The sequence below is a fragment of the Zygotorulaspora mrakii genome, chromosome 4 (genome assembly GCF_013402915.1).
Source record: "Zygotorulaspora mrakii chromosome 4, complete sequence".
NCBI classification, from domain to species: Eukaryota; Fungi; Ascomycota; class Saccharomycetes; order Saccharomycetales; family Saccharomycetaceae; genus Zygotorulaspora; species Zygotorulaspora mrakii.
Genome location: NC_050722.1, coordinates 439834 through 453705, shown reverse-complemented (window position 1 = coordinate 453705; position 13872 = coordinate 439834). Strand labels below are relative to the sequence as shown.

Below are 13872 nucleotides of genomic sequence, written 5' to 3'. Positions count from 1 at the left end.
AAAGGGCATAGACGGCCGCTTGCTATAAGAAAACTGAGTATGTCAACTGTCAGCGGTTCAGATTTGCCTGTCAAGAAAAGAACGCTTAGCAGCTACTTGTCTAATGTCACATCTAGAAGAGAAGAGCTAGAGAAGTTAAAGTTTCAACAAGATGTCAAACGGGAAGATATCATACAAGAGGATGTCAAACAAGAGGATGTCAAACAAGAGGATGTCAAACAAGAGGATGTCAGACAAGAAAATGTAAAACAAGAAAATTTAAAACAGCAGCAAGAACAAGACTCTGTAGAAACTGAACAAACGCTAAAGCAGGCAATACGAGGACTGGAAAAGAAAGAGTTGACAACAGAACCACAAACAGAGCAGCAATACGATCATGAAATAGATCGAAATCGTCAAGACATTCCCTATAATCATAAGGAAGTGGATACTCGGAAATCAGACGAAAAGTCGTCAGCACAATCTTCTTTACAAGAACAAGTACTTGAATTCAAACAAACAGCTCTCATTAGTGGAAGTGATCAGTTTAACGTTCAAGAATCAGTACCGCAAACAGAACGTAGCGGGAGTGAAGATAGAAGTCCTGAGGCTCCTGTGAAGCCTCTATACAGGAATGATCTCCATAGGGCTCTCAGAGATCCAGAGAATAAGGCCTACGAGCAGGAGCTATCATCGGAGGGAAACAACGAAAATCATATCCGTCATAATGATGATGAAAAACTGGAAACAAATAGTGACGAGATAGATAGTGATGCTCCCACAGAACCTGCTTCTCCTCCCAAACCGCGACGTCGTAGGTTAATTAGAGCAGATAGACTTTCTTCCTTGTCACCTCGAAATAATGTGTTTGATAACGATTCTGATTCCGAATTGTCAGATATAGATGAGTTAAAAAGTCTACAATTGTCGAGCAGCATACTACATGAAGATTCCTCGCCGACAAGACAGGCCCGGCATAATTATAGAGAGTCACAACAATCATCATCACCCAGAAAAGGCTCACCAAAGAAACCTAGAGCCCATTTTGCTGTCTCTAAAGTTCCCAAACAAAAAAGAGGGTTGTATAGAGATGCAGGTGGTAGAACAAGATTACAGATAGCATGTGATAAGGGAAACTACGATTTAGCCAAGAAATTAATCGAGGAAGAAAATTACGATGTGAATGATCAGGATAATGCTGGAAACACAGCTTTACATGAAGCTGCTCTGAATGGGCATCTGGAGCTAGTAAAATTATTAAAGAAACATGGAGCCGACGTTAACATTCAGTCCTTCGAGATGTTCAAAGATACTCCTTTAATAGATGCATCAGCAAATGGGCACTTGGATGTAGTTGTATACCTACTGGATCACGGCGCTGATCCAACAATATCAAATGCCAAGGATCTAACAGCATATGAATCTATAGAGGAGGAGTCGGATTTAGATGAACAAGAAAGAGAGATTGTGCATGGTATCAGAAACTGCCTTAGGTCTGCCGCCCGTAAAAGAAATAATGCTGAATTGCCTGTTGGAAAGATATCAGAAAATGCAGCTCCTATTGGGGAGAGAGCATCACCTACCATCAATAGGCAAATAGAGGAACCATTAGGAGATTATGAATTCTTTTGGACGGATATAACTTCGAAAGCTGGCCGGGAAAAATTGTTCAAGGCATCTAAGGATGGTAAATTAGCGTATGTGGGAGCTTATTTGGAGAACGGTGGTCGCGTCGATGTTAAGTCATTTTTTGAAGCGGTCAAATTCGGACATGAGGATATTGCTAGTCTGTTTCTGGCATTTGGTGCCGAGGTAAATGCCGTTTTAAAAGATGGGACTACAGCATTGATGAACTCGGTTGGAAGAGGGCATGTAGGGACGGTCAAGCTACTAATAGCTGCCGGTGCTGATCCCACTAAGAAGAACAAGAAAGGTCATACAGCTCTCTATTATGCGCAAAACAGCGCAATGGGTGTTCTCGAGCCTGAAGAGATAGAAATATTGAGGGAAACGATTAAAAAATATGCGTATGATAATGAAAAGGATGGTAAGATAAGAAAGGATGCTGCTGATGGCATTAGCTCTAAAAAGAAAACGATTCCAGTACGAAACAAAGAGGATGAAAGTGATAATGAAATTCAAGAGGCAACAAATTCCAGCCTTCCACAGAATCATGAAGGTGAAATGAACTCTGATGCTGGTGGCATATTTAACGATAAAGACAATGCAGTCGCGAAACCTAATGATAAAGGCAATGATAGTAATGACAGTAATTACAATAGTCCAAGTTGTGATGCAGAACACATAGTAAATACAGGTCGTAAAAGGAAGACGCTATCACCAATACCACTGCCAACCAAGAGACAGGCCCTATCTCCAGGATCCATGCCATTAACGGAAAACTCAGATGCAATATCCACAGCTAAAATTCTCAATTCAGATATCAAGGTAGATCAAGCAAGTGGGAACGTTGTAGTAAGAGCAAATGAGGAGACACCAGAGGAGAAGGAGCAAAAATTGAAGGCAGAAGAAGAGTATATTCAAAAAAGATTGCAAAATAAAAAGAAGAAAGAACAGGAGCTTTTGAGGAAGCTGGCTGAAGACGAGGAGAAAAGAGAACAGGAGAAACAGAAACAAAAAGTAGAAGAGGTTAGAAAACTAGAAAGACAGCAAAAGGAAAGGCAAATGGAACTAGGGAAACGCAAGCAAGAAGCGGAGCTCGCTAGAAGAAAGGAAGTACGAGCGATGTATCCATTAGGACTCAAGTTGATTGATTTCAGAGACAATAAGGACTATTTGGATTATTTACCACTGTATTATATTGAAAAAAGGAGCATACGCGATGGAAGTGACGCAGAAGGCGACGTCAGATATGTTTTGGATTTGCAAGTATGTGTAATCTTGAAGGACAAAACAATATTTTCCAGTCAAAGTGCGATCAAAGAAAGAATAGAAGTTTCGCCAGCTCATAACCAACAACTATGGAACGTACTACGCTTCATTCTGCTTTGTGGTGGCTATCGAAATTCGCGTAATGATTACAAATACTTTGTCGACCTGTACGGCAACTCTCTCGAGGCGAGAATACAATTCGAGACCAATGAGTATCGCAAGTTCCTGCAACTTCCGTTGCATTGGATCAGATGGGATGACATTAACATAGATGATCCACTCATGCGAGAGCGAATTCAACGCGAAATGATCGAGTTATCTCTCATAGACCCATCGACGACAGGGCCCTCACCAATATTCAGTCACTCATCGACACCTGCATCTTCATCCGAAGCCCTGCCGCAAGCTCCCGAAACTCGAAAATTGCCAATCAAGTTCCAACACAGGGAATCAACCTCGTGGCTCTCGGATCCTTCGAGCGCCCGACCAATGTGGTGAAACAGCCCAATGACGCGGTCTGCCACCTACCAATTCCTGCGCAATGCTCTTCACCTTTCGGGTCTATTGATGCTCTAGCCAGACCACTGGGTCCTCAGTCCCTCGGAACTTGACGTCAGCATTTCCTGTCACCTTTTATTCATCATTTACTGTCACTCCATGTGTATCGCTATGTACGAGAAACTGACATTTTTTTATTATCCATTTCATGCCAAATGTGTGATTTCGTGCGATCTGATTGGTTGAAGTGCAGCTCGCAGCATAACAGACAGTAAATTTTTTTTCGACCAGAACCTCCGATAGGCGCGAATGGTCAGACAGAGCTGATAAAGTTGAATTTAAAGGTTGAGATAAAACTCTTGCAACCGGGGAAGCCTCTAGAAGAAATAATATCAGTCAGTTGCACAGGTTCTTACTACTTCAAATATCGGTAGAAGTATTTATTTCGTTTCTTAAGTTAAGTAGCGAGGTTAAACTAGAGCACAGCATTGCAAAACAAAGCGCTACAAAGCACACAAGAGCAAAGCTCAGCACCGCACAATATAACATAACTCACAGTTTTGTCACAGAGAAATAAATAGAGATGTTGAGTTCATTCAGTAGAGTTTCACGAATTGCACACAGCGCTGGTTTGAGATTGGCTTCTACGCAGGCACTTTCAAAGGCCGCCATTGGTGATTTAGCAAGCAGATGGGAGAGCATGCCACCTGCAGAGCAAAACGATATTGTTACAAAGCTTTCAGAGCGTCAAAAACTAGCATGGAAGGATTTATCGGATTCTGAAAAGCAAGCAGCTTGGTATATCTCTTACGGTGAGTGGGGACCAAGAAGACCAGTTCATGCCAAGGGTGATGGTAGTTACATCTTAAAAGGTGTGGTTGTTGGCTTGGTCTTTTCCTTTGGACTCTTTGCCTTTTCTAGACAATTTGCCCAAGATGCACCAATTACAATGAACAAGGAATGGCAATTAAAGTCTGACGAGTATTTGAAATCGAAGAATGCTAATCCATGGGGTGGCTACTCTCAAGTTCAATCGAAATGATTCAATTCGAGCGCAGCTCACTAATCTTCATTTCTACTAAACGCCACAAAATATACATTCAAGAAAGCATTCCAATTTATTTTTTTCTATCATTACTATTACGATTTGTTTACATTCAATAAAATTGGACACGATTTTTATTTCCCCACGGATGTTGGAAAAACGAAAAAACGACTACAACATAATTTCTACTACTTTATATTATTATTCATAAACTATTTATAATAAACAATCAAAATATCATTTGTTAAAGTGGTGCCGAGGATAGTGAAAAATTCGATCGCTCATCGCTACAGTAGTTCCTGATGTAGAGAAAAATGACGGAACAAGTCAATCAGTAAACATATAATAAGATGTCCTTTTCATTTGGTTTCAATTCAAATGATTTGAGTGACGACGAACTCGAAGGTGAGTCGCAATTGAGTGCTACAAACTCTGCTAAATACAGTAGCGTGAGCAATAATGGCAATCCGTTAGATGAGGATCGTCTTAAAGCTGCAGATGTGCTGCAACCCGAGCTAGTCGATCTAAGTGATCTTCTTACCAGTTTGAACAATGTGAGAATCTCTTTTGAGCAATTCAAAACCCCAAAGAAGCATGTTACTCTCTATCGAAGAGAGCTCTTTGATGTAAAGCATCAACTTATGAGTGAAGTAGGTGACAGCGATGACCCCCTGCAAAATGTTGAATTAGATATCCTGTTGGGGGAAACATCTGAAGATTTGCGCAAAAATGTTTATGAAGGAGGCTTGAAATCGTGGGAATGCTCAATCGATGTAGTAGAGACAATTTCTGATGAAGCAGATCTCGTTAATGATTTTGACTGTGTTTTGGAATTGGGTTGCGGTACATCACTTCCTTCAGAATACATTTTCCAGCGATATTTGCAACAGAGTGTTACTCATGGACTCAGATTAATCTTGTCGGATTACAATAAAAGCGTTTTAAGACTTGTAACAATTCCAAATCTAATAATTACTTGGGCAAAAACAACCTTATCAAATGAACAATGGAATCTACTTCAACAATCAGGGAACAGTTCTGATGTAACTATCCAAGATGATGAATTGTTGTTGACTCCTACATTGTTAGATGCATTTTATCAAGATATTCAATCGAGAAATATATCCCTTGTGTTTATCTCAGGTACTTGGGGACGTTTTTTCAACAAAATTGCCGAATCTCAGATTGTCGTGAATACTTCTTTGCTTTTAATCACATCAGAGACTATTTATCAGCCTGAAAACCTCCCCGTTGTGGCAGAAACGCTCATAGAAATGCTCTTAGCGAATCTTCACAAGTCAAAGGCCCTAATCGCTGCAAAAGATATATATTTTGGCGTTGGAGGTAGTATAGTGGAACTTGAAAAGTATTTGAATATCGCTATTAAAAACAGATCTATCCCGTTGTCTCTAAATACATATAAAATTGACGCAGGTCTTAAAAGATCTATCGTTTCTTTAGAATAATCTCTTCATGTATTGTGTACTTTCGCGCTTTTCCCCCAGTCATTTAAACATTGAAGTTTCACTTGGAAAAATGAAGATCTTAATAGTGTTTTGAAGACTGAACCAACATATAGCAACTGAGATATGAGTGGGGAACAGCTGGAGGATTTCGAGGCCTTGCTGGATACCGATTTTAGTGCCATTCAATTTAGCAATGACCTTCTGAAGGCAACGAATGGTGGACCATCAACAGCAGAACTAGATTTAGGAACTTCGATTAAAAAGATTAACTATGATATAGGCGAAATAAATCTGAGAATTGATGACACGATAAAGACAAATCATAATGGACTTATGGATGAGGTGTTTAGGGTAAAGTCCTTGCAGAAGACAACAGCAGCGGGCCTGAAACCGAGTTTAGAGTATTTGGATATGTCATATCAAAGATTGCAAAATGAGGTTTTGGAACCCCATAGCAAGGCACAGAAACTTCAAAATGTGCTTAGCAAGGTACATCAAACCTCTTCTTTATTGCGTGATGCTCTGGTCTATATTCATTTGGTAAGCAGAATGCAATCGCTACTTGAAGAGCAGACCACATTAACTACAGAAAGGTCCTTGCAATTAGCATCGATACATACTCAATTAAGACTCAATATGGAAAAGAATGCCAATTTGACATCATTAAGATTGATTAAGAAGCTAGAAGCCGAAGTTGCCCTACCAAATAAGAAAGAGGTACTAAATTTCATAGCTGTAACTCTCTCAAAGCAGTGCACGAACTATGACAAATCAAGAGACAATACAGAAACAGTAGCAAAACTTATGAAATCATTATACGGCTTATCCAAGCAAGAATATGTATCAACAATTCATAAAATTGTTTTAACGAGTATAGCTCTTAGCGCACAAACCTTAGCTAAGACGTTGAACTCTATTAAAACATTTCCCACTGCATTCGAGGAAGTTGTCAGTAGGGGATCTATCATATATCAACTAGAAGAAATAATGCGGAAAGAAAAAGTCGAAAAATTCAATCTACTCAACGAATTCATGTCACAAATGAGACCTAAGCCACTTTCGCCGACCAAACTTTTTTGGAGCAGAATAGCAAGTAATTTCAAAAAAGAATTTGACCTTTCTTACACAAGAGGTGGACCTGTTGGTAAGTCTTTATCTAGACATGAAACTATGATAGCGGACACAATAAAACAAGCGATGAGTAATAACGCTGCGATCAACAGCTACCTAGATATGATGCTTGCATCTGTTTCTATATTACAGAACGATTAGTTATATTTTATTGTACCTATTCGAAATAATTACTTCGGAAAAGGCGATATGCGAGCCATTTTCGATGAGGTTGTAGATTTTTTGTTCTTTTTGCCTCCGCGCTTGTGAAACTTCTTCTTGAGTAGCTTCTTTATTTGCTTATCTTTTGCTTCCCTCTCTCTTTCACGTTCTGCTCCAAGTCGTTTTCCCAATCTCTGCCTCTTACTAGGTCTCGCTCTCCTTTGCCTTTCTTCTCGAAGAATAGCTCTTTCGATCTCTTCATTGCATTGGGTAATATCAACAACGGTTTTGCGACTAGATCTTTCCCAGCCTACAATGGGCCCAATTTTTGCATCCTTGAATATAGTATCGTAATCTATAGCACTTTCTTCAAAGGTTGTCAACTCTTCCTTACTATACCTGGCAAAATAATAGCTCTGTGGCCTCTCCTGCTTAAATGTCTCGCACGGCGATTCTCGAAGGGTAATTTTCGTTAATTGTAATTCAGTCTTATTTCCTGACTCGTCGTAATTTGCTTTATTTGCTTCATCTTCATTCGACTCTTGTACTTCTGCATGGGCAAAGGAAAACAATGGAAATTCAAATTCATCCTGTTCTAATTGGGTGGATACTTCAACTGGAGATTGCGCACTACTTACCTCAATGAGTTCAAACTCTGGGACTATATCACGCAATCCGGTCTTTCTCTCTAATTTAACTTCACCTTCATATAAATCCTTCCGTGAAACACTGCAATTGCTGTCAGTAAAAAAACTCGTTGGTTGGCGTAGACTTACTATTTGGTAACATACACTTTGAATTCAGTCATATTGCGGACTTGAATTCATATACGTTTACTGACGGAAGAATGCACACTTTCTAATAATTTTTCATTTTTTATTATTAGTTGTGTTTCTGCCAATTTCGGGTTCCTCCAGTTTTAGATCCACGCTCAAAAGATAACCAAATGGTTTTTAACTTTTAACACAAGGAAACCACCGAAGCTTAAATATAATTGGCATGAGTACCTGATACACGAACCCATGGGTGACGTTTGATATACAATATGACATATGACAGTTACTAAAAAATTTGTATACAAAAATACTAGCTTTTGACTCTCTTCTATAGTCTGAATATTCAAATTTACGTAGTATTCAAATTACTAAATGTTTTTTTTTTCAATTTCAAGTTTATTTCGTTATTTTCATTTTCGTATTTTGTAGAAATTCGCGGTAACTTTCACTGTTGAGTACTTTATCTTCAACCAAGGTACTCGTTGCCCATAACCTGAGGGTAGCCACTTCTCTCGCAGATGCATGATTGACAGGCTCACTTAGAGAAGCGCCTCTGACAATATAGAGAGACTGGTACGTAATAACGTCATTATGTTCTCTTACTTTGGCAATGATGTTTCTTAATCTCTCATTAAACTCAGAGTTTTCAACAAACGGCAACTCTTGTTTACCGATTGGTACTTCGAAAATATCGCCGATACCGAAAACATCTAGAACTAATTCATTGACAGCATCACCACCGATCCAGAGAAACAACTCATTACTATTGTCAATAAGGTATAGACCGTACCTTTCGAATAGTGACGCCGATGCATTTATTGGCTTTGGAAGAATAATTTCGCCATTATCGTCAAACAAACCAACATCGTCAGGCATATCATGCAAAGAGTAGACTTTTGCGTAAATATTTTTGATTAGGTATTTCAATGGTATTGATTCTAGATTATTCAGCGACGCGGCTCTGTGGTCACTTGGAACAATTCCTGGCCTGAATGCCATATGCTTGGTCAGAGAATGCATCAAAAGTGGGAACATTCTTAAATTGGCACATAAACGTAGCGGTGCACCCCCTGCCGTGTTAGAAACAACAATCTCTTTCTTGTAAACAGATAATATATCCTGAACTGTTTTGTTAAGATAATCTCTAGCGTCTTCAAGATTGGAACCTGCCTTTTCAACCGCTTTTTGTGTATAGTAAGCTGTCATTGCGAGTTGATCCGCTGAGGCATAAACTTCAGGTAGGGACTCTGAAGTTGGTAAACTGACAGTAATAACTCTGATTCTACGTTGGCCGGTGTTCAGCGATAGCAGAACAGCGATTTGAAAGCAACAGTAATCACCAACAATCGAGTCATCCATCGTAACTTCAAAAACGTAGGATTGATCTCTTGGCATGGTAGAAAAGGCACACAAGTCGGAAGATCTGTTGAAAAAATGACCAAAGAAAGCGTTCATTCTTAATCCTGTCGTACCACGGGCTCTCATAACTGTTTCTAAAGAAATGTCCATGCACAAATGCTTCGAAAATTCATTTGTAAATTTAGTTACATCTGTTAACTTTGTTGCTGAGAAACCAGGGTAGAAATGTGTTTGACCACCAGTGTAGCGACCTAAGTTAGATAATGACGCGACATCCATATAATCCTCAGAGGCTAAAAAGACATCTACAGTTATCTGAGATTTACTGCAATCAATCGTGAATGTTTTATAAAACGAATCTTGACAGTTAAGTAATTGTGCCGACTCTTTTGAGCTATTAACAACACCATTTTCATTTCTTTTTTGTAATTTACCAATTCCAATATTTGGTAAAGTAGAAGATACGACAATAATCTTACCCCCAATACCACTGATTAAATTGAAAGCAGATTTCAAGGCTGGTCCTAGTGCGAATTTACTCATTATATTAAACTGGAAAATCTCAGGAATTTGATTAAGTAATTTCTCCAAATTGTTCCTGCATGCATTCAATGGGACAACCATAGAGTTTGGTCTTGGGAAAAAAGGCTCATCCAAATCGCAAACGTCCATCATGGTGACCTGGTCAGATTCCTCATCTAATGGAATGGCAAAGTAATGGATAGAATTATCAACACACAGAATAGAAATTCTTGTTCTATCATCATGATTTGGTAAATTATCCAAAGTCTCTAATAAAGTTCTTGTAGTAGTAGCTAACAGGCCAGTTTTGATAGCATTTTGAGAAACGTCTAAAATAAAGGCGTAAGTAGAAGGTGGAGGTTGTCTCATGGTATACTCTTTTGGAGCTAGATATTCCATGACAGCATGTTTGATCTCGTTTCTTTCGTAACGATTTGATGGAACGCCGGAGGTTGTTTTATCGAATTGCATTGGTACATCATTCGATAAACGACAGAAATTACACCTCCATTTCCTCCCTCCATCAATGAATGTGACAAACGGATTCATATAGGACCTACAGCGACGACAACGAACGACCAAACCATCCTCATTCAAAGGTGGTGGATTGATGTCATCTTGTAGGTGTTGATAGGGTCTTATAACCAGAGCTAGTGGCAACTTTGACTTTTTGAACAAAGAATTAGTTTTTGGAACTGCATTCAAAGTGCATCTGATATAATCTGGAGATGCATTTGAAGATTCCGATGGTACTATCATTCTCTCGGGCGGAACCATCAAAGGTGGAGGAGGAAGAGTTAGATCATTAATTGGAGGAGGAAGTTCGGTCAAGAGGTCAACAGGATACAACTGATTCATTGCCTTACCGCCTCTAGCATGCATACCATCCGATTGTACTGGCATATTCACCTGTGATTGCATAGGCATCTGCGCTTGCTGTTGCTGCTGATAAAACGCCGCATTGGGATCGACTACAGGAACGTTGTGCAATTGCATGTTCTCCAAGGCTACTGTTGTCTGGTCAATTTGCTGATTCAATTGCTGCTGAACCGGGGTAAAGAACTGCTGCTGTAGAGGCTGTTGAGATTCTCCGGGCTGCTGCATTTGAGGATAGACTCCTGACGACGCACCTCCTGGAGGATAAACACCATTCGCGTTAAGGGGTGCCATTGGCTGCTGTACTGGAGTCTGCCCATACTGTGCCTGAGGATAAACTCGCTTCTTGTGATGAGACATCGCTGCCTATGATTCTGATATCCTAACTATCTCTTAAATCTTTTGTTTATTTATTACTGCCCTGACAGGATCCATTTTATTTTCATCATTTCTTGCCACCATGTCCCTTCGTGCTCCGGGACGAAAAAACGGTTTTTTTAGTGAACATGGAAACTTTTGAACTTGAGAACAGTACATGGTCAAGGATTGTTGTTGAGGAAACCTTTAGTTCTTAATCTCACCGTGAAATCAGCAAATGACTGACATGTGGGATCTCACTTGTCCATAAGGCAACTTCTGCGCTGTCGTGTCCGTAGCTCACGTGTACGTGGAAGTGTAGAAGTTTATGTCGTCCACTTAAGAATGCCATCTTGGCCGCATATATGCTTGTTACGGTAGTGTATTTGAGGGGGTTGTGATGTGCGTAAAGTGAGGTTTTTCAATGCGCCAACACAGGTAGTAATGGTGAATTCGCTATATAGATCTTGCCTTTTCTTTTGCGCCGTTTAAGGTGGCATCTGAATGTGAACGGAGATCTTAACTTATACACAACTATCAGGACAAGTTGATATCGAGATAAATTTCAAGGGCAACAAACAGATAGGAAAAGTTTAAGAATGAGAATTACAGGGTCGAATCACATTGAACTATTCAACTTACAGGACAAGGCGCAGCTTTCGTCACCATGTCTGATTGTTCATGGCAAATGTTCAAAAAGTACCGATGCTAAGATGATGCAGGTGTCGCATCCTCAATTAGCACCAGTTACATATCCCATCAACGAGGGATTCTTCAAAGCTACAATCATGCTCACTCCAGGCGAAAATATACTGACATTTGTGACAGACACGAACGTCAGCAAGACTGTCACCTGCTCCTATACGCCTCTATTGCAGAATCCACCCGTTCACATGTGTCTACTGATCGCCAAAGATTCTCCTTTAGCATATGACTGCCCTAAGATCCAAAGAGATAGGGAGGGAGGTAATGGGCTCGACTTGGCAATAAAAAAGCTAAAAATGGGTGCTCATTTGATGCAGGCCTTCACTAACGAACAAATGTTGAGAGCTGGATTTGGTAATAGGACGTTCAGGTTCGAAGAAGAATTTGGCCCAGATTATACTTTCAAGCAACAAACCGAAATGAGAAACTCGGTTAAAATCCACATCATTCGCTGCAATAAGACGACTAGCGAGCTGAGGAATCACGATCTTGCACAACAAAATCCCAAAGCTTCAAATGCTGGCGGGTTGTTTGGTATAGCTATGGAAACCTTGAAAGGCTATGGCGGTCCTTTTGCTGCAGAGAATAAGCCTGTACAAGCGGCTGTCATGTTTTTAGACACTCACTGGGATGGTAATTTTATTACTGCCCACGCTGCTCTTGGCGGTGGTGATGATCGAATAAAATTAGCGATATTCGGATCCCATGGATTATATTCATGGCCTACTTGTATCGAAGATGTCGTTCCATATTTTATGGATGACACTCGAACTTCACTAAACGAAGTAGCCAACGATAGTGGTGAATGTGGAACTCATTGGGAAACTCTCAATGTGACACTTGGTGCTTTCATGCATGAGATTGGTCACTTATTAGGATGTCCTCATCAAGTGAATGGTGTGATGTTGCGAGATTATGTGCGGTTAAACAGATCATTTCTTACAAAAGAAGCTTTCTCTTCCAAAAACAACTCCTATGGGGCAGCATCTCCCATTTACCCAAAAGAGGAATGTACATGGAATCGTTTAGACCTGGTAAGGTTTTTATACCATCCTTCCTTTACACTTCCAGCAGATTACTATGATGCCTCATACTTAAGACCGGGAATGCTTGGTAATTTCATTGCCCCACAACCTTCTCTATATCCTATTGGAAAAGGAGAGTGCAATATAAGTGGTGAGACAGGGATTTTTTTGATTGAACTTATTTGTGGAGATTTGGCTCATGGTTCTATTGAATATTTACCCAAAAGCTTAGGTGGAAGTGGTCCACAAAGAAACATAGTTGTCTCATTAGATGACCTTCGTTCCCGCCTACCGAAGGATAAAATTGAACAGTTCGGAAATTCATTTGCTCTGAAAGTGTTGTCGGTTAATGCTTCTGAGGTAACAATTCCAAACTTTCCCTCATTTTTGAACGTCGAACCTATTCCTATGAAAAAATATGGATTCTCAAGTGAGGTTGTGGGATTTAAGTCTCAATTGTTTGGAAATCCAAATGGTGGCCAGGACGCTGGAATAATACCAATTGACATAAGAAATGTTACTGCGCTGAGAATTTTTCATGGTGGTGCGCTCGATGGGGTGAGAGTTTATATGAGGCGTCCTACTTCCACGAACGCTCCACCAATCCCACCGAGAAATTCAATCAAGAAACTAGTGCACTCTTTTAAAGCTGCAACTGTCAATGAGAATAACACCGATAGTGTACTATTTGGCAAGCAGACCAATGATTTCACAGATGTCGTATTAGAGCCAGGTGAGTATTTGACGGGGTTCAATGTTCGATCTGGTGGTTGGGTTGATGCTATTCAAGTGTTAACAAGCGAAGGCCGTGTGTCACGTATGATGGGCGGCGCTGGAGGAGGTCTTGGTGAATTAAGTCCACCAGCAGGCCAGTATATTTTAGGATTGCAAGGTAGAATAGGTCAATGGGTTGATGCCTTTGGAATCATTTACGGCCCTCTTTGATCAAAACAGTACTACACTGTATACAGCCTTTCAAGTAGCCTTTACCCCGCCCAATAAAAGTAAGGAGCCTGCATGTAATGCATGTTTTACTAAATATGTTCAAATATATCTAAAGATACATAGTTCATGATTGTCTTCAGTTCCGGCACATGGTC

At 40.1% G+C, this 13872-nt stretch overlaps 7 protein-coding genes across 7 annotated transcripts; 5 read left to right on the top strand and 2 right to left on the bottom strand.

The window, feature by feature from the left end:
• Window positions 1-39: 39 nt before the first annotated feature.
• Window positions 40-3369, top strand: HOS4 (Hos4p; the record flags this gene model as incomplete). Its single annotated transcript, XM_037288358.1, has 1 exon — window positions 40-3369. The coding sequence occupies one exon, from the start codon at window positions 40-42 to the stop codon at window positions 3367-3369; it is 3330 nt and encodes a 1109-aa protein (XP_037144253.1).
• A 583-nt stretch (window positions 3370-3952) lies between these two features.
• On the top strand, window positions 3953-4411 carry HG535_0D02320 (cytochrome c oxidase subunit IV family protein; the record flags this gene model as incomplete). Its single annotated transcript, XM_037288357.1, has 1 exon — window positions 3953-4411. The coding sequence occupies one exon, from the start codon at window positions 3953-3955 to the stop codon at window positions 4409-4411; it is 459 nt and encodes a 152-aa protein (XP_037144252.1).
• A 353-nt stretch (window positions 4412-4764) lies between these two features.
• Window positions 4765-5880, top strand: HPM1 (protein-histidine N-methyltransferase; the record flags this gene model as incomplete). The annotated part of the gene is made up of 1 exon (XM_037288356.1): window positions 4765-5880. The coding sequence occupies one exon, from the start codon at window positions 4765-4767 to the stop codon at window positions 5878-5880; it is 1116 nt and encodes a 371-aa protein (XP_037144251.1).
• Window positions 5881-6003: 123 nt separating this feature from the next.
• COG5 (Golgi transport complex subunit COG5) lies at window positions 6004-7152 on the top strand (the record flags this gene model as incomplete). The annotated part of the gene is made up of 1 exon (XM_037288355.1): window positions 6004-7152. The coding sequence occupies one exon, from the start codon at window positions 6004-6006 to the stop codon at window positions 7150-7152; it is 1149 nt and encodes a 382-aa protein (XP_037144250.1).
• Window positions 7153-7181: 29 nt separating this feature from the next.
• Window positions 7182-7960, bottom strand: HG535_0D02290 (uncharacterized protein; the record flags this gene model as incomplete). Its single annotated transcript, XM_037288354.1, has 2 exons — window positions 7182-7890; window positions 7944-7960. The coding sequence occupies 2 exons, from the start codon at window positions 7958-7960 to the stop codon at window positions 7182-7184; spliced, it is 726 nt and encodes a 241-aa protein (XP_037144249.1).
• A 364-nt stretch (window positions 7961-8324) lies between these two features.
• On the bottom strand, window positions 8325-11045 carry SEC24 (COPII subunit SEC24; the record flags this gene model as incomplete). The annotated part of the gene is made up of 1 exon (XM_037288353.1): window positions 8325-11045. One exon carries the CDS (start codon window positions 11043-11045, stop codon window positions 8325-8327), a length of 2721 nt encoding a protein of 906 aa, XP_037144248.1.
• Window positions 11046-11641: 596 nt separating this feature from the next.
• On the top strand, window positions 11642-13717 carry HG535_0D02270 (putative metalloendopeptidase; the record flags this gene model as incomplete). Its single annotated transcript, XM_037288352.1, has 1 exon — window positions 11642-13717. The coding sequence occupies one exon, from the start codon at window positions 11642-11644 to the stop codon at window positions 13715-13717; it is 2076 nt and encodes a 691-aa protein (XP_037144247.1).
• Between the last annotated feature and the right edge of the window lie 155 nt (window positions 13718-13872).